An 18,476-nucleotide genomic window follows, 5' to 3' on the forward strand; every position below is an offset into this window, starting at 1 on the left:
CTCTCTGCCTGGATTCATACACACACACACACACACACACACACACACACACACACACACTTCTAACTCTTCTTTCTCTTTCTGTTTCTGCATTGCTGATTTTTCCTCTCTGTCACTGTGTAGGCATGTAACTCTGCACAGACACACAGACACACACACACACACACACACACACACAGCACTCTGTCCGCCTCTCTGTGTTTTTCGAAGGATTACAGTGAAATTTGAGGCAGGGGATTATGAAAATCAATGTGTATGTTCAGTAGCAATAAGGTTTCCTGCTGGGGCTTTGTGCACAGCACGAGGCGGTAAGTGCCCATGGCAGCCGTGTGTGTGTGTGTGTGTGTGTGTGTGTGTGTGTGTGTGTGTGTGTGTGTGTGTGTGTGTGTGTGTGTGTGTGTGTGTGTGTGTGTTTACATGTGTGTGAAATGGCCTTTATAGCTGCAAATCCCACTGACAATGTGAGAGCTTTGATGGAAAGGAAACCATAGCAGTGAACTAATCGATACGACACATCCTGCCCAAACACGATCCTCACACACACACACACACACACACACACACACACACAGAGTCACACGTTCACGTACAAACTTCTATCGAACACTAATTCAGTTTTTTTGTACCTCTCCCCGGGACGTGTGAAAGGATCCGTGTGAGACAGCGGCGTTATTACGTGTGTGTGTGTGTGTGTGTAGCTGGCCGGCGTGTGTGTGTAGCAGCCGGGCGTGTGTGTGTAGCAGCCGGGCATGTGTGTGCGCGTTGCATTAGGATGTGTTGACGCACTGCAGTCTGGCAGCATAATGCCTATTGTGGAGAAAGTGAGAGCCGTCATTAAAAATGTATGGCGGGCAGACGGATCCCACTGAGCAACAACGGTCACTAGGGATGGCCCCTGTGTGTGTGTGTGTGTGTGTGTGTGTGTGTGTGTGTGAGAGGCTGATCATTGTGTCAGCGGGTGTAGTGTGGATGTGTACATGTGTTCATGTTGTGGAGTTGTTTGGATGTTGTGGATGTGTGTATTCCTCCTCTTTGCTCCGTGCCTGCAGAGTTTTCTCCTTTATTCAGAGATTTGTCACATTTCTACGCCGACTTTCATACCAACGCCGAGATTATCTTTCATCTCCAAACGCTTTCATTCCCACACCGACGCTGTTGCACACACACACACACACACACACACACACACACACACACACACACACACACACACACACACACACGCCGACGCTTTCAGTTCGGCAAAACAACATAAACAAAGACGTTTGACTTAATGGGGAATGGAAGCGAGTCCTGTGGCTTCGTGTCGCTGCCTTGCTAAAGAGTTTTAACTTTTCCGCCTCCGTGTTTCTGGGCGGTTCTTCCTCCTGTGAACGCCTCGTCTTCATTCTGAAGGACTTGAACAAAGGACATGCACACAACAATCCATTCTCTACACTAGTGAACAGCAAATCAATTGCTGATGGGTGTCTGGTTCAGGGTCACAGGGGTCACGGGTCCATCACACAGACACACACACACTCTCTACACACCCACGCTCAATCAGAGTCTCTAATGAACAGAGGAACCTTCTTGTGGAGCCTTAAGGACTTCTTATAATCACACTTTTCATGTTTTAATCATTAAATCACATTCAAGTTTTGCCTTTCTGCAACTTTGATAAGCGCAGCGGCTCCGCCTCCGGCGCCGCATGAGATTCCGGGGGCACCGCACGCCTTCTGGCCGGTGCCTAACGAAGCCTTTCTGCACCACCTTTCACTTTGCTGATCCGTCATTAAAGCAGCACCTGAGCGCCGCCACGCTTTGCTGCCCCACGTTTCAATCAGTGTCAATGTCAGCGGCAGAAATCATCAACCCTGATTGGAGAAGGGGCTTCCGAGTGCCTATGTGTGTGTGTGAGTGTGAGTGTGTATGCAAATGCGGTGGCGTGACATTAGAATGCCCGCGCTTGACGCCAGGGGAAAGTAACAAAAAAAGAGGAGGAGAATAATGACAGATTTATAATTACAGAATCAAGAGTTTTCAGCTCGACTCAGCAACAACTGTCTGGGGGAGCGAGGCAATCTGGGGCGGGATTTCTGCTGATCAAGCCTGACACACACACACACACACACGAGCACTCGGGTCAACTTGTAATATTCACACATACACAAGTATAAGCTATTGGCATGCACACACTGTCATTCAGGCAGACGTCACACACACACACACACACACACTTACGAATACACTGTGCGGTACAGAACAAATTGCCTGTTTAATTTGAAACAACAGCAGCCACATTTGCTTGATGTAACTGAGTGAAAACATGAGTGAGCTTTAAACGCCTCGTACTAAGGATTGCTGGGGTGGTTTGTTTAGTTTGTTTAGCTCTTTTAAGCCACTCAGGTAATCAGTGCTGGTCTGTTCAAACAGCAGATTGTCCATTGGAAGGTCGTTTGGAGTGGAAAGCCTCATTATGTGCGCCGGCATGACGGTGATCCACTGAGCCCACGTCCTGCTGCTGATTCTGTCACCTTTATTTGACAGAGTTGGGTCGTTCACAGAAACTTTTACAGGCGAATTTGCTTTTATTCTGGAGGTTTGTCGACATTTTACCTTCCTCCTTCCTGTTGCAGAAGAGAGAGAGAGAAGTTTTAAGTTCCTGCTTCAGCTGCCCCGCATGTGTTTGCCCGTTACGGGATCCAAACATACAACCATCCTCTGCCTTCTGCTCAGAGTGAGACCTCTTCCTGTGCGTTCCCTCACCTGGCCTCCTCTCCCTGCATCACGTATATTCTGCAGACGTCTGAATCTTATTAACTCCATCCGCAGGGAAACACAGCCATAGTGATGCTGCATTTTAAGTTATTATTTTTCATTTAGGTTATTTTCAACGTTATCTTTTGTTATTACGTATCTCTGAAGTGCAGGCTGCTCAGGCGCCGGCTCAATCAGCTTGTTTTTAATCGCCATTTTCTTTGACTGGGCTGAACTGGCGGCTTTGTTATCTGCAGCCTTGGCGGCATTAATTGCTCCCTGCCGTTGCCAGAGTTCATCATTTGTCAATCAGGCTGTCGTTGCCGCTCTCACGTTCCTTTTGAAAACTTAAATCCTTGTTGGCTTTTGTGTAGAATGGGAGGCACTTAATGTCACTCTGAGCAGGATTAATGTGTGGGGTCCAACATCCGGACTGAGAGTTTAACTTCTCTTTTTTAGGACTTATTCTGTGTGAATTTAGAGCGTTAACAAAGAGCTCTGAGGCCTGGCAACGCCTTAATGCTGCAGTATGATTCACGCAACGCCCCTGTTAGATTGGTTTTGACCCCCGCCCCCCTACACCGGCCAGTTTAAAGTGATCTGATCCTGACGAAATGTTTTAGAAACTGAAACTGAAAGTGTGTCCAGTTATAAGAGATTCATGTTAGAAACAGTCTTTGTTTGCTGTTTTCAGCAATTGTATGACTGAGTGACACGAGACCACACACACCCTCTCTCCCCTACCTTCTCTATGAAGACCAGTTCCCGGTCCATGTTCTAGTTTGGGCATTGGAATAAAATATAAGCAGGGTTTCCTTCTAATCGTGTCTCCAAGTCGTACAGGTTGTGCATAGGGTTAAGCAGAGAACCACAAGAACTAAAATTGTCTAGAAATCAGAGCAACCCTAGGATTAAGGTCAGGGGTTGTCCAGTAAATGCTGCTGATGAATGTGGATTCCATTTGCAGCGCAACAGCTTCAGCCTGGCACAAACAGGACAAATGTGCGGGACACAACTTCATCATCTCGCTCCTAAAATCCCCAAATCTGTACGAACTTTGCGTCAGAGTTAGCTGAGGTGTCCCTTATCTCCTCTAAAAATAAACAGGAAACTATGTCATGGAGCCATTTCCAACCACGAGCAGGGGGAGAAGGAGGAGGAGAACATCTTTTTTTCTTAGCAACAACTGTGTCAGACATCATCACAGCCTCCGTCTCAGAACAACCCATCATGGTACCAACTCTCTGAGAGGTGATTTGTTTGCCAATTATTGCGCTGAGCAGATGAAATATTTCCTGGCAGAGCTTATTCAGCGTGCGGCATGACCACGAGTCCCGTCTGCTGATTTACGCTCCTCACTTGAGAGTAAATCATATTCAGTTGGGCCCTGCTGATGCATCATCTCTGACTGTACCAGCTGAAGTATTGATAGAAAGGTCCTGAAACGCTCTCAAACCCTTCAAACTCGTCTGATGTTTCCTCAACAATTGCCCAACCAAAACGGGCCGGAGGAGGACTTGTGTGTGTGTGTGTGTGTGTGTGTGTGTGTGCGTGTGTGTGTGCGTGTGTGTGTGTGTGTGTTTGTGTGGAGTTAGGAGATTGTAGGCGTAACGCAACTGAGAAATGCAACCGTTCTCTATCTTTGCCCTGAAATAGCAACTCCATCTGAACTTCCCACATCTGGCTCACTCAGACGTGTTGAGCCAATCAGGATCTCGGAGAAGCCAACTGCTGTTCAAGTGAGCCACTTGAGGACAAAGATTGAGAACCACTTTGTAAGAGATTTACTAAAAGAGAGGGGGTTTCTACAGCAAGGAGAACTCCAGTTGTGGATTTTGATAAGATTCAGGAAATTGCTGAAATATGTTTTGGAAAGGTCGTGGAAATTCTTCTTATGATTGTAGCCATGACACGTCAAGCCAAATTAACTAACCCTAACTAACTAACCCTAACCCTAACCCTAACCCTTGTGTCTGAAGAAACTGCTATGATCGGTCAGCTACTAAGTTTCATAACATCTGCCGGGAGACAACAATTCTGGATAAAAGGTTGAAACACAGGACCTCTCTCACCTCAGCTAACGTCGGCAACAACAAATCCCAGATCTGTGGGCTCGTATTGATTCACGTTATTTGCAGCGTGTTTGCCGAAAGAGTTTAGCTTGAAAAGCGCTAGTGGCTGTAAAGGTTAGGTTACTTATTACACTGTGCAGAACTTATGGAAAGGTCACGGGAGAGTGTTAGACTTTTGATTGAAGAATACTGTAATTGTAGAAACCCTGTAGGAGGTAGGCAGTGGCTCAGTGGGTAGAGCTTCCGCTTGGGAACCGGAGGGTTGCCGCTTCGAGCCCCTGCTGAGGTGCCCCTGAGCAAGGCACCGAACCCTCAATTGCTCCCCCCTCTGCGAAGGGTGGTAATGTAATGTAAGTCGCTTTGGATAAAAGCGTCTGCCAAATGATCGTAATGTAATGTAATGAGGTCTTTGAGTCCGACACAACGCTCACACTCACACAAGTGTGTGTTTGTGTGACACCTTTGATTTCCAAGAGAATCCGAACGTACCTCGTAAATATAAAATCCCCATTTAGCGGTAATGATGAGCAGGCCGGAGCAAAGACGTCCTTGCTAATGTGAAGGATCCATGTGCCTCCATCTCACATTACTTTAGAGAAACGCCGCCTCAGAAGAACAGAACTAAAGAGTGTAAACGCTGCCAGGATCCATCACTCTGCCGTTCCAACAGTCCCGAGCTGCTGTCTGTCCCGGGCTTTTGTTGATGGGCTTTGGGAGTTTTTAATGCCCAGACGCTCCTTTCTCATTTTATAATCCCAGAACAAATTTGGCGTTGGTCCACCTCTCCTCTGGCGCTGGAATCGCACCCTCACCTCTCTCTCACACACGCACACACACACACACACACACACCCCTTACAATGAGGCAACCTGATGCAAATTGCCTCAACAACGCTCCCCAATCGTAATCATTATTTCACACGCCCGTTATTATTTTAAATCTTCGCCGAGCTTATGACAAGAGCGGCGAAAAGAAGGTTTTATGTTCAGCGAGAGAATCATTTGGTAAGATTACCCCAGGCGCTGTTTTCAATCTAATTTCCAACCCTGTCTCTCTCCCTCCTCCCCCTTCCCTCCCTCCCTCCCTCCCCTGCAGGTGCGTCTGCAACATCGACTGCTCCCACATCAGCTTCAACCCTGTGTGCGCCTCAGACGGACGCTCCTACGACAACCCCTGCCAGGTGAAGGAGGCTTCCTGTCAGAAACAGGAGCGCATCGAGGTCAAGTACCTGGGCCACTGCCAAGGTCAGGCACTCATATGCACAACAACACAACACACACACACAAACAAGCACAGCCAGAAGCCGTCAGTCAGTGTGTGTGTGTGTCTCGGCAGGTGTTCTTTTCTGTTGTCAAGCTGCAAACAGGCCGAGGGGCAGATGAGGCAGCTTGCAGATCTTAATACACTCAGCGTGTTCCCGTGTCTCGCTCTCCAGCTGCAGTTAACCTATCGACCCGCCTCTCCACTTCAATTCCAATAACAAGGCTTCATCTCCTAATTACAGACAGTTTTTACACAATCAAGACATAATCCTTCCCAAAAACAAACCCTCCGTTCCTCGACGCCGCTCCGTACTCTGATAGGTAACGGGCGTGTTACAGCCGCGCTAATCCCTCGTTGTTTGTTTACGACGTTTGTAACGGTTTCAGGCTAAATTTGATGCGTCTCTGTTGTTAAATCCTTCAATCTGCTGCGGGGAAGAGGCGTCCACGCTTTCTCTCTCCATCAAAGCGAGCGGGCGAAGGACACGACTGTCACGAGCTCCAACCCAAACTGTGTGGTGTTTGACATGGCAGAGACATTGGCTTTGAAGCGGCTCTATCTTCCTGAAATATGATTTTTATGATTGCAGTTTGAATGTTGGAGCGGCTGGAGAGCGAGGACACAAACAAACCAACAAGCTCTTCATGCGGCTGTGCTGTGTTTATTTTGCATCGTGTCCCTTTGTGCTCTCTTCTAATTCGTTTTCCTTTTCATGTCATTGATCCTAAGTGGACGTCTGGTTGTCGTGGCGCTCAGACAAAAAACAACTTTAATGCGGCTTTTGTTTCTGGTTTATTCGGCAAATGAACTAAACACGTCACTCATCACAACCTTGGAAATGCTTCAGAATCAGTGAGAGAAAATGAATCCATTAACCAATAGGAAATTACATTTTGAGTAAGATGATGATGAAGATGAAAAGCAGCATTAGCAGCGTGAGCGTCACGTCGGCGGAAGACGGTTCAGGAGCGAGCCGTGCACATTTTCACACTTCTTCACCGTGCAGCTGTGAGACGCCGCGGTGACACAAGTGCACGCTTTTGTCGCCGTGGTAATTCGCATTCCGCTTTTCTGTCAGCACCGGCACCAATTTGGAGCGTTTTACCCATAATGCAGGCGGTTAGGGGGAGGACAGGTTGTGCTGACATGAGATCTATAATAACGTTCATGTGCCGTTCCTTTCAGGGGACATCGTGACTGGGAACAAAGCTGGAGACGGACACTTTCCACGCACCGACTTCACAGGTGAAATAACACCTGGAGACACTCTCCCCCTCCCTCCTTCTCTCTCTCTTTCTCTCTCTCTCTCCCTCCCTCTCTCCCACGCTCTCTCCCTCCCTCTCTCCCTCCCTCTCTCTCTCCCTCTCTCTCACCACATCCTTCACACATGTTAACACCGTTTACACGCTGTATGCTCAGTATAAAGCGAGCACAGAAAGGTTAAACCACCTGTTGCATTCATTGATTTTCTGTCATTGATCGTCAGAACAGCAGACGAGCGTTACGGGTTTTTTTCCCGTAGAAACCCAATACATCAGATTAATGTCCTCGTGTGTTGTGTGCAGTTTTTAACCCTTTACATATGGAAGCAAAGCATCAGTCTCTTGTCCGTGGAGGTGTAATCGTGTCTCCTCTGTCCTGGCCATGTCCATCTTCCCTTCCTTTGCCATTCCCGGATGGACGGACATTTGGTGTCCACGTTGCAGAGGACAAGGAAGACCCAAGGAACGAGCTGGCCCGCGGCCTGTACATCCCGTGTCCGGACCACTACAAGAACTACTGTGTTCACGGAGAGTGCCAGTTCCCCAGTATCCTGGCCCAGCCCTCCTGCAGGTACACACACACACACACACACACACACACAAACACTTAGCACCACAGTAGTTCATGTCTTTTTTGTGGTTCATAAGTTCAGTCAAGTCATTTAATTTGTCTTATCATTGTAATCAGACATATCACACATATATATACAGAAAATACATCATCATCATCATCATCATCATTGACATCATCATTAGGTGCTTCAGAAGGATGAAAGCTGTGGGAACAAAGAGTTTTTGTTTCTAGAGAACAAACTATGATGTAATTTATGGAAACTGGAGAACTTCAGGTGTTCAGCTCGGCGAGGCTGGATTGTTAATAGTTCTGTTGTGAACTTCACACTTGATTCTTTAGTCGTAAACTTTTTCCGAGCCTGACTCATCTTTGAAGCGCGATGCCAGGGCAACGCCAACACGACAATGTGACGCCGGTGTCCTCCACGCCTGACAACAAGAACGAGATGTTTTACTGTCGGCTGCAATGAGCCAACAGACGGGACCAGGTCTTTGTTCTGGGACACCAATACGTCTCAAGTCTTCACTCAGCCAAGTCCAAGAGAAGACCAGAAGAGAAGAGGAGCGTTTGAGATCAGAGCCCCAAATGAATCCTGGATGTTTCTGAAATTCCATGCTCATTACTTTTCCTGGAACATATAGAATATAATCAGAAAATAGATAGATCCGATGTTACATCATCATATTTACCACAGCTTCATAAAAACACAAACACACTAAAGCTTCATTCTGTCTTCATCCTGAACTCACACCTTCATGAAGCTGTGGGCCAGCAGGTCCCCACCTGAAGGATTATCCTCCTATGACTCATACTCATAACAATACAAGTACACACACACACAGAAAACAAACAAACTCTCTCACACACACACAAAAGCATTTGCAGGTAAACCTCCTCAATGAAAATATTGCAGGGAGACATTTACATACATTTACATATATGCACAAAGAGAAATGTATACGGGAATGTTTGTGTGTGTGTGTGTGTGCCACTCTGGCCTGCCATTCTTTGGGGGCTGATAGTGGAGCAGCTCTGGGGGTCTCGCTATTTTTCACTCTCTCTATCTCGCTCGCTCGCTCTCCCCTCTGTCTAACCTCGCTCGTCCCGTCTCACCTCGCCAGACTCTCTCTCTCTCTCCCTCTGTCTCTGCCTGCATACAGCAGAGAGGGAGCGTGGAAGATCTCTGCTGCCCCCTGCTGGCTGTAAGAAGTATACCCTACATCATAAAGAGCATGGGGGGGGGGTGTTAAGGAGAAGAGCAGTTATATCTTGGGTCTGTATGGGGGTGATAGTGTGTGTGTGTGTGTGTGTGTGTGTGTGTGTGTGTGTGCGTAGTGGGGGGGACCACAGACCCTGAGCAAAACAAGGCTACAGTGTTGATCTCACAGTCTGTCAGATAGAGGAATATGAAGGAGATTGTGTGGTGCGTGTGTGTGCACATGTGTGCACGTGTGTGTGTGTGCCAAATAAGGCTATGCAGGTGTCTTTGAGTAACAACCTCTCCAGGGACAGGAAGGAGGAAGCAGGTAGAGAGAGAGAGAGATTAAAGGGAGAACCATTTTAGCTCCTGTCTGAGGACAAAGATCATCTCCATTAGTCTCTCTCTCTCTCTACCTCCCTCTCTCTCTCTCTCTCTCTATCCTTTCCTCCCTCTCTCTCTCTCTCTCCATTATTCCCTCGCCCGCTCCAGGATCCATCAATCACATTTTATCACATCACAACAAAGAAAAAGCACATTCTCCACTCTGTCACACCGGTGCATTGTTCCAACACTACGTCTTTATCAAAAAGGAAACGCTGCTTCATTTAGAAAGCTGCCTCACTGCGCTAATGAATGACTCTCTCTCTCTCTCCTGTGTGTGTGTGTGTGTGTGTGTGTGTGTGTGTGTGTGTGTGTCCAGCTGTCACTCGGGCTTCAGCGGCCCCCAGTGTGACACCAAAGAGTACAATGTGCTCTATGTGGTGCCCGGCTCTGGCAAGCTGCGCTACGTCCTTATCGCCTCCATCATCGGGGCGCTGCAGGTGGTCATCATCTGCGTGGTGGTGCTCTGCATTACCAGGTGAGTCATACACACATGCACACACTCGTGCACAAACACAGCACAGCACACATGTTGCAAGGATTTAGGAGTCAGGATGGGGGGGGGGGGGCTCCTGAGCCTGAGCCTGAAAGGTCACCTTGCTCACTCATACACACATGCACACACACACAGGGATATCTGCAGGTGAGCATACGCACTCGTGTTTGAGCAGACATTTTGTATTCTCAGTGTGTTCCCACCCACACACACACAGACAGACAGATGAGGACACACATGTTCATAGCCTGCAGCTCCTCTGTCTCTGGCTGACCTCAGCAATTTATGACATTTAATAAAAGATTTTAAAGGAGATTCAGCCAAAACAAAACTGCTCCTCTGAGCAAAGGAGGAGAACAGAGGAGGAGGAGGGACAGAGAGAGAGGGGGACAGAGCGAGAGAGAGCAGTTGCTAGGGGCAGCAGAGGGGCTACAGGAGAAAGATAAAGAAGAATTTGTTGTAATAAACAGGCTTCAGTTTAATGTGAGAGATGTGTGAGCCCGTCTTCTTCGTCTTCCTCTTCTTCCTGCTGGAGGTGAACAGGACGTGTGTGTCTCAGGGTCTGTGAGCCATTAAGTACCTCAGAGTAAATATTGTTTCATAGACTCGTGCCACTTCACACCAGGTAGTTCACTCAGTGGGACAGTAGGTGGCAGTGTAACAAGTTCATCTCTTCTGTTTTGGATTTAGACCTTTGACCTCTGATCTGAGATGTAGACGTCTTATTGCTGAGCCTTCACAGCCACCGTACAAATCAAAGCCTCAGTAACTAAATCAAACTCTTTTGCAGCCAACTGTCACATGTGCTCTTCTTCTTCTCCTCTTCCTCTCTGCACAGGAAGTGCCCACGGACCAACAGGATAAACCGGCAGAAGCAAAACAATGTCCACTACAGTTCAGAGAACACCATGCGCGCCTCCACACGGCTGATCTGAGCCCAGACCCATCGGACGGCGCGAGGCAGAGAGGAGGACGGTGGCGGGGGCGGAGCCTCGTCCCCCCCCTCCCCCCTCGTGGCGTTAGATGTTCTCCCTTGTAGGCCAACCCTGAACATTAGGATCTGTTCCTCTCACTCCTCGCCCCTCTCTCTCTCTCCCAGTATGAACTTTAACGCGAGGAGGATGGCGGCTGATGATGATGATGATGATGACGATGATGATGATGTCACCGGTCGCCATGGCCGCCAAACCCCCTCAAGGTTGCTGACGTGTTCCCTTGCACCTTGTCGCGTCCACCCAGGGCTTCCTGACAAAAAACTGAACCATGGGGTCTTTGGGGAGGGGGGTCGGGGAGAGTGGATGTGAGCGTGTGTGTGTCTGCGCGCGAGTGTGTGTGTGTGTGTTAGATGTGTGAGCTTTGGTAGAGGCAGGTTAGCTGGTGTCTGTTTGTTGTTTGTAGACGAGGGGGTCAAAGCAAACTGGGGTAGTGCAAAGGGTAGAGGGGTTAAATGAGGTGTGTGAGGTCTGAGGCGGGGAGGGGGGGGGGGGGGGGGGGCTACACGTGATGCCTTGCACCTTGTGTTATAGGAAACCTGTGACAGAGGGCACAATGTTATTATAGAGCTCTCTGTTTGGTTGTAACGATGACGTCAGCTATCTTGGTTTCTATTTCCAATAGTTAATATTACGTTGTCTTGATGGGATCATTTTTCTGTAAATGTAAATAAATAATTTATATCACGAAATGTAAACATGTGCCGTGTCTGTCATTGTGTCTGTCAATCACCCGCTGTTGAATCTGCAGATAGGGAGATTGATCAGTGTATTGATCGATTATCCACACAACATAAACATGAAAACATACAGGAAGCTGTCTGTGCCAATACGTTAAAGCTCATACGTCGTAATAATATAGATACAAATACAATCCGCTAATAACTGATGATTGATGATGAAATCCAGATCATTTTAGTTGGCAGAGGATATCAAAATATAATAACAAACCTCACATATCACAAGTCACTATGAAATATCAATTCTTTTAAAATAGTGATTGTGATATTTTCTGTTATTTTTACATGAATGTCACTCAGGAGATTTCATTAGAATCTCATTTGGATATTTGGATTAACTTTCAGATTAATACTATTTTAGGTTTCAATCTGAGCATTTTTACATTAATGTCCAATACTTTGATTATAAATCCAAAGTCTTCCATTCTAAGGTGTCTAGATGAAATACGAAAGTACTAAAAATGAACACAAAAGTGACACAAGTTAGACAAATGATTACATTATATTATCCTGCTAATGATTTTATGAATATTTCATGCTTCATTTCCGTTTCTTTATCTATAAAACGCATTTTCATATTTCAAAGTCTATCCTGCAGCACGCGGTGTACGAACTAAACGACTTCCCATAATGCAACGGTGTGCTACAGGTGTCCACCGCCACAAGATGGAGCTGTTTCACCTTTAGCGATGGCTCAAACTCTGAACGTCCATAATACGGCATTGTTCAATCTTGGTTTACCTCAAATCACATTTTGTCATGGTTTTATGTCAGATGTAGTTCGTACTTTTGTGTACGGTCATATAATGTTTTCTCCTCGGTCCGGTACAGGTTGTCGTGGCCGAGTGGTTAAGGCGATGGACTAGAAATCCATTGGGGTCTCCCCGCGCAGGTTCGAATCCTGCCGACAACGGATTTCCTTTTTCGCAAATATATTAACGTCCGTCGTCTTTTGTTATTTAGAGTATTATGTCGTCATTGTTTGTCCTCGAGACAAGATTTAAATACTTATTGCTGCTGATCCAGTCAGAAAGAGAAAGCGAAGCTCTGCTGCCGTCAAATTAATCAGCAGGAGACCGTAAAGCACGAACACATTTACAGAGGTGAAATCAAAGCAATTACAATAACAATCAATAATAAGGAAATAGGCGGTCAAACTGTTTTGAATACATGGAAGCTGATGGATACTGGCACACACACGTGTGTGGGACTGAGACAGTGACTCACTAATTAGCAGTAATGAGCTGCAGCTGCTTGATGAGGGCGGAGCTCAGTTCAAACACGGACACAAACCCCGGATGTCCCAGGTGTAACGCGCTGAACTCCTGGATTCCACCCGAACAAGGCGCTGCTGCAGCATTCCTCCAACACTTACCTCATCATTCTATGGCTTTACATTGACTGAAGGTTTATCCTCCTTCCTTATTTCCTAACATCCCTAAGATCTGCTCAGAGACACAGAAACAGAGGAAGTCTCCACCAGGTGACTTTACAATAATTCATTTTTTTTTTCTTTACTTTTAGATGTCTTTGTTTGTTATAAATGTCTCGACTGTAAGTGCCAGCGAGTCGGCTCAGGTTCACACACTGGAAAAAGTCTATAATGAAAACAATGTTTTCCCACAAATCTCCTTTATTATATTTATCCCATCTTTCATTTTATAAGATACACACAAGTTTATCACTCTGAACAGTGTGCGTTTACTCTGAGTGATCATACACACAGTGTGATGTGATGTGAATCTTAATGACGCTCTTTTTGTTCACCTGGAGCCACATCCTCATGTTTGACCTTTATGACCCAGCAGGTTCAGAGCCTGTTGGAGATGAACGTCTCGTCTCACTGTCCCTGATTTCAGCTGATACAAAAAGGGTCAGAAAGGGTCAGATCCCCCTGCAGTGTGACCCGCGGGCACACACACACACACACACACACACACACACACACACACACCCTGTCTCTGCGCTCCAGTCCCCAGCAGACTCAGTCAGTGTAATCCTATCAGTTTCCTGTCTTCTCCTGTCGGGTTTGGTTCAAATCCAGTGGGCCTGAGGCCTGGGAGGAGCAGGAAGCCTGTCTGAGTATCTGCTCTCATTTGGGTTAGAGGAATGTGGAGGAATGTTATCATTACTCGACACCAGGATTCTCCCACAGTGGATCCATCGCTGCAATACTCAGTTTGAGACACAAGGTTTATTTTTGTTGTGTTACTCAATGTTTGGTTCTCTCGTCTGCTGTGAGATAAGAAACCTTCATTTGGGTGAAATGAGCCTTTAATCACGTGCCTCCTGCATCATGTGGTCTCTGGCATGTGTGTGTGTGGCGTTCATGGGTGCAGAGAGTGCTAGAATTTGCATGATCGTGTTTAAACACATCGTGTCGACGGAGCGCTGAGCATAAGAATGTTTCAGCTCACTGGAGCCGGTGGTGATCAGGAACACACCGGTGTGAAACTGCCACCTCTCCTCTCCACCTTCCTCCTGACACAAACACACACACACACACACACACACACACACACACACACACCGCGGCCCTGCTGCTGCACCGCTCCACACAGGACCGGGATCAGCTCGAGCTTTTAGAGGCCTAATGTCTCAATTTAGCTGTTAAAGAACACAGAGGGAGCTTTTAAAGTCTTTATTACTGATTCATTTGAGAGCAAACATGGGAGGATTACGGTAGATATGATGGGTGAGGCAAAGATTACGCAACATCTTAGGTCAATATGAGTCAATCTGATCCTTATATCAACACACGTATACTTCAATATCTCCCTTTGCTGCATTTGAGAGGGAGATGTCGTACTTTCCTTAAACTCTCATACTTATACTCTGCTGACTGGTGTGAGTGTGACTCTGTGACTCTGCTGGTTAAGACCCTGAGTCATTCGATCGCACAGAGAGTCCAAGCAGACAGATGAGTTCCTTTGTTGTAATCCAGCCGATCCGTCTGACCTGAGAGCGTTCACCCCTGGCTCAGTGAACAAACAGCAGTTTTGCATTAAAGAGGTTCTATCGCACATTTTAATGATTTTATCCATATTTCATTCCAAACTCTCCCATACTGGACTCACAGCTCACATTCCTCATAACTGTTTGTGTGAACCCAGCGTCCGCCTGCCTGTAATCCAGATTAATGACTCAGATGTGACTTTAGCAAACCGCGACTCTCAAATGCATCCATTACTTTAACAACTATCATTATTTGAAAGTGGAGAGAGCTTTGAAACAGCGAGTAGATCATGTGACAGCGTTTACTTAGCATTAATAAAGAGAGATGAGGGAGAGGTTTGTTTAATAAAGAGAAGAAAAATGAACATTCTGCTCTCACTGGACAAAAATAGTTTAATCCCACCGTTAAGAAATGCACACACACACACACACACACACACACACACGTACACACACGTATTGAACTCCTATTCACATGCAGTGGTGTAGATTAAAGAGCTCAGTGAGACTCTCAGGTTGCCTCAGGCTCATATTTGCATAGACAAAGAGCTTCAAACGCAAATATACACAAATCTCGCAATCCCTTTTACACACAGTGTGTGTAGTCAGTTTCCCATATACCAATACACACATTCCCAGAGCCATCCAGTGCCTGCAGAGACCAACAGATAAACACTTGGCAATGGAATCTGGCACTTATCTTAGAAATGCATAGCTCCACATTCTGCTGCTCGCTGCCTTGGCCTGCACGCCTGAACGTGTGCGACCTGATCTCCATTTGTAATTATACCACCTAACTGAGCAAACCGCCGTATAATGATCATTGTTTGACAGGAAGCCCCTTGGAAATTCATGGTGCCAGAGAGAGAGAGAGAGAGAGATACCTGAGCTGAATAACATCAGAGCTGGGTCCAGGCATATTGCTCAGAGGCACGCGGGCTGTCTTTAAGGAATAGCGATGGGCTGCTGTGTGTGTGTGCGTGTGTGTGTGTGTGTGGGGCCGGCCACACTTTTGGGAATGGTTGTCCTGAATAACTGGCCGAGAAAACCCTCACATTGATTTTACAATCAACAAACCGCACCTCAACTCCTTTGCTGGTGAGGGATCGGCTCATTTGTTGCAAAATTGATGGTGTGGACACGCACTTGAGAACACACACGTTCACAGAAACAAGTATGCCACACACACACACACACACACACACACACACGTACATACACAAGACGTTCACTCACTTTCTGAGGGTCTGTGTATGGAGCTTAACACCTCTAAAAACCGGCCCATTAAGTTCTAAATTGATAGCATCTGAGAAATCACAAACACACACGCACACACACACACACAAACACACAAACACACACACACACACACACTCAAAACCACCCACTCGTGCCTTCTTCTTTTTTAATGGACAAGGCCACCTTTAAGTGAGCGTGTGTCAAACACATGCTGCTCTGTGAGAAAGGGTCATTTAAAGATCCATGGCCATCTGTTTTGTTCCCAGCATGCCATTTTCTCCTCTGCGGGTGTCTGTGATTCAGTCGCAAAAGGGTTCCGCCGCTTCCTTCCCTTCGACCAGGCAGCCACTCAGTCTGAGCCGCTTAAGCAAATCAAACACCGCTGGCTGACCAACGTATCATCATCGTGCGGCGACGCTGTGATCACGCAGCTGCTTGCTGTGGAGGACAGACGCACCTGCAGACGTCACAGGACCAGGAGGGACTTAGGAAATATTACAGCTTTTGTTATGAAGGCATCTAACTTATGACATCATTTTGCCTCTTGATGCTTCTTATTCTTACATTACTGCCCCTTTGACGACACACACAGTCTAATCAGCCTGTAAACACACATGAGGGAACAAACTGTGTGAGTGTGTGTCTGTCCCTGGTGAGAGACGCTGTGAGACACCATCATTAAAAGTCCCCGTCATGTCTGCCTGGAGGTGTTTTTCTGGCATTCTTGCATCTGGCATCAGAGACAAACACGCCGGCTGAGACCGGACGGACCGACGGACGGACAGAGGGACCGCAAAGACCAGGAGCCGCTGCAGGACCACGTGTCCATGTGGGCTTTACAGTGTGTGTCCTGAGCCACTGCAGAGCCTCTGACACGTATAATTAGTAACGTGTGTGTGTGTGTGTTTCAGTGACTCAGTTTGGCTTCCCAGTGCCACACCTGATTGCATAATCATAACATGTATGACTGTGACAGTTGTTTGTTGCTTTGTACTTTCACATTCTAACCAGATATTCAACCACATATCCTTACTACCAGACGCACTCCAGTAAAGTGTCCAATTACAAGTTAAGGCAATTCCTTCTGCTGCCTGAATGTTCATGAAAGACTCTGTTTGCACAACTTTAATAAGGCTTAAAGCCAAACGAGGTCACAGAGGTCAGATGTGTCAGTAAACATGGATGTTAAGTCTGAATCAAGCGGCTCCACAGCATTAATCAGCTCTAATATACTACAATGGTGAAGAACTACCGTGTGTGTGCATGCAGAATGGATCTCCAAGTCGATGAGTGGACCCTGAGGAGTGGAAGTGAGAGATCCTTGCTTAGTGAAATGCAAAAAGCTCTTTGCAAATGGCCCTCATTTACCTGAGTTCTTGTTTCGTATTCAAATCTCCCAAAACTTGTTCCTCCACTGCCCTTAAGAGAGAACCTGTCATACGCCCAAGTGTCTCTAAGCAGCGCTGCCACACCCTGCTGCCGCTGAAGGTTTCAGGTACGATTCCCAGAACGCCGGCCAGGTTAAACAATGCAACTTGCAGCGGCATGTTTGTTAGAAAGCCAGATTCTGTTGATTGCTGTTACTGCTCCAGCAGGTAGGAGGAGATTGTTGGAGTTGATATGTTTATGTGGGAAGTTTTCCTTTGGGGAGAAGAAACAAGTTGGCTTTAAAGTAAATGTATCTCAGCCATAGGAGGAAGAGTGGAGTTCAAAGAGATGTAAAGGTGTATTTGCATTTATTGGCCTCCAGAGGGCAAATGCAGGCCTAAGGTTGGTATTATGTATGTAACTATGTATGTGTGCAGGATGAGGGGATAAAGGTCAAAGGAACCCTTAAAGGAGCAGAGAAAGACAACATTCATTGAAACAACACTGGAAATGTGTAGCAGGAACGTTGGGAACATACAGGGGATTCAGGAAATCAGATGATAAGCAGGAAGAGAAAGGGAAAGGGAGGATGGAGAGAGGAGGGGGAGCAGAGAGAGCGGAAAGGAGGGGGACAGATGGAAGAATGACAGGATGGGAGCGTCATTCTCTCCACGCCGTCCCAAGGGTGCGAGTGGGAAAGGTGGGAGTTCAAGTGCTAGGGAACGAGGGGTCAACGCTTCAAAAACACACCCTGTGGTTGAAAGGTTGAGTGTCTCTGAGGGGGAGATGGTGAGAGTGAGACGGGAAGGAAACATGTGAGGGTGAGTGGACACGGCTCGTCCACTCCATGTTGACAGCTTGGAGCTTGAGGAAGAGGACAAGTGAGACACCGGTGTCCCTTACTGAGACTCTTACTATCAAACCAAGTCTCTTACTATATGTTCTTCTCTCTGTGGCTGTTTGCCTGCGGAGGCTCGAAGCAGCCGGCCAATCAGAACAGAGTGCTCGGCTCCGTTCTCACTCAGTATGCAAAGCAGTGCTGCATTAAAGGAGCGGTGAAGTCGGTCAGTTTGGGGTTTTTACACATCGCAAAGGATTAAAAACAGGATTTGTCGTCTTTTACAATTGATATATAGGAGTCAGAACCAGAGTGTGTGTGAGCGTCGATTCAAAGGTCATTAAAGGTCACCGCTC

At 46.9% G+C, this 18,476-nt stretch overlaps 1 protein-coding gene and 1 non-coding gene across 2 annotated transcripts in view; both read left to right on the forward strand.

Annotated features, from left to right (window-relative positions):
- Positions 1-11,625, forward strand: part of LOC143008677 (tomoregulin-2-like) — an 81,856-nt gene extending 70,231 nt beyond the window's left edge. Inside the window, exons 6-10 of the mRNA XM_076160536.1 lie at positions 5,907-6,055; positions 7,260-7,319; positions 7,781-7,907; positions 9,812-9,970; positions 10,827-11,625. Coding sequence (XP_076016651.1) covers positions 5,907-6,055; positions 7,260-7,319; positions 7,781-7,907; positions 9,812-9,970; positions 10,827-10,923 — 592 coding nt within the window. The 3' untranslated portion in view covers positions 10,924-11,625. The remainder of the gene's footprint in view (positions 1-5,906; positions 6,056-7,259; positions 7,320-7,780; positions 7,908-9,811; positions 9,971-10,826) is intronic.
- Positions 11,626-12,551: 926 nt separating this feature from the next.
- trnas-aga (transfer RNA serine (anticodon AGA)) lies at positions 12,552-12,633 on the forward strand. Its single transcript has one exon. It is a non-coding gene; the product is annotated as a tRNA-Ser (tRNA).
- The last annotated feature ends 5,843 nt before the right edge of the window (positions 12,634-18,476 follow it).

The sequence above is a fragment of the Genypterus blacodes genome, unplaced genomic scaffold (assembly GCF_046128005.1).
Source record: "Genypterus blacodes isolate CSIRO-AG114 ecotype Tasmania unplaced genomic scaffold, CSIRO-AGI_Gbla_v1 ptg000106l_1, whole genome shotgun sequence".
Taxonomy (NCBI): Eukaryota; Metazoa; Chordata; class Actinopteri; order Ophidiiformes; family Ophidiidae; genus Genypterus; species Genypterus blacodes.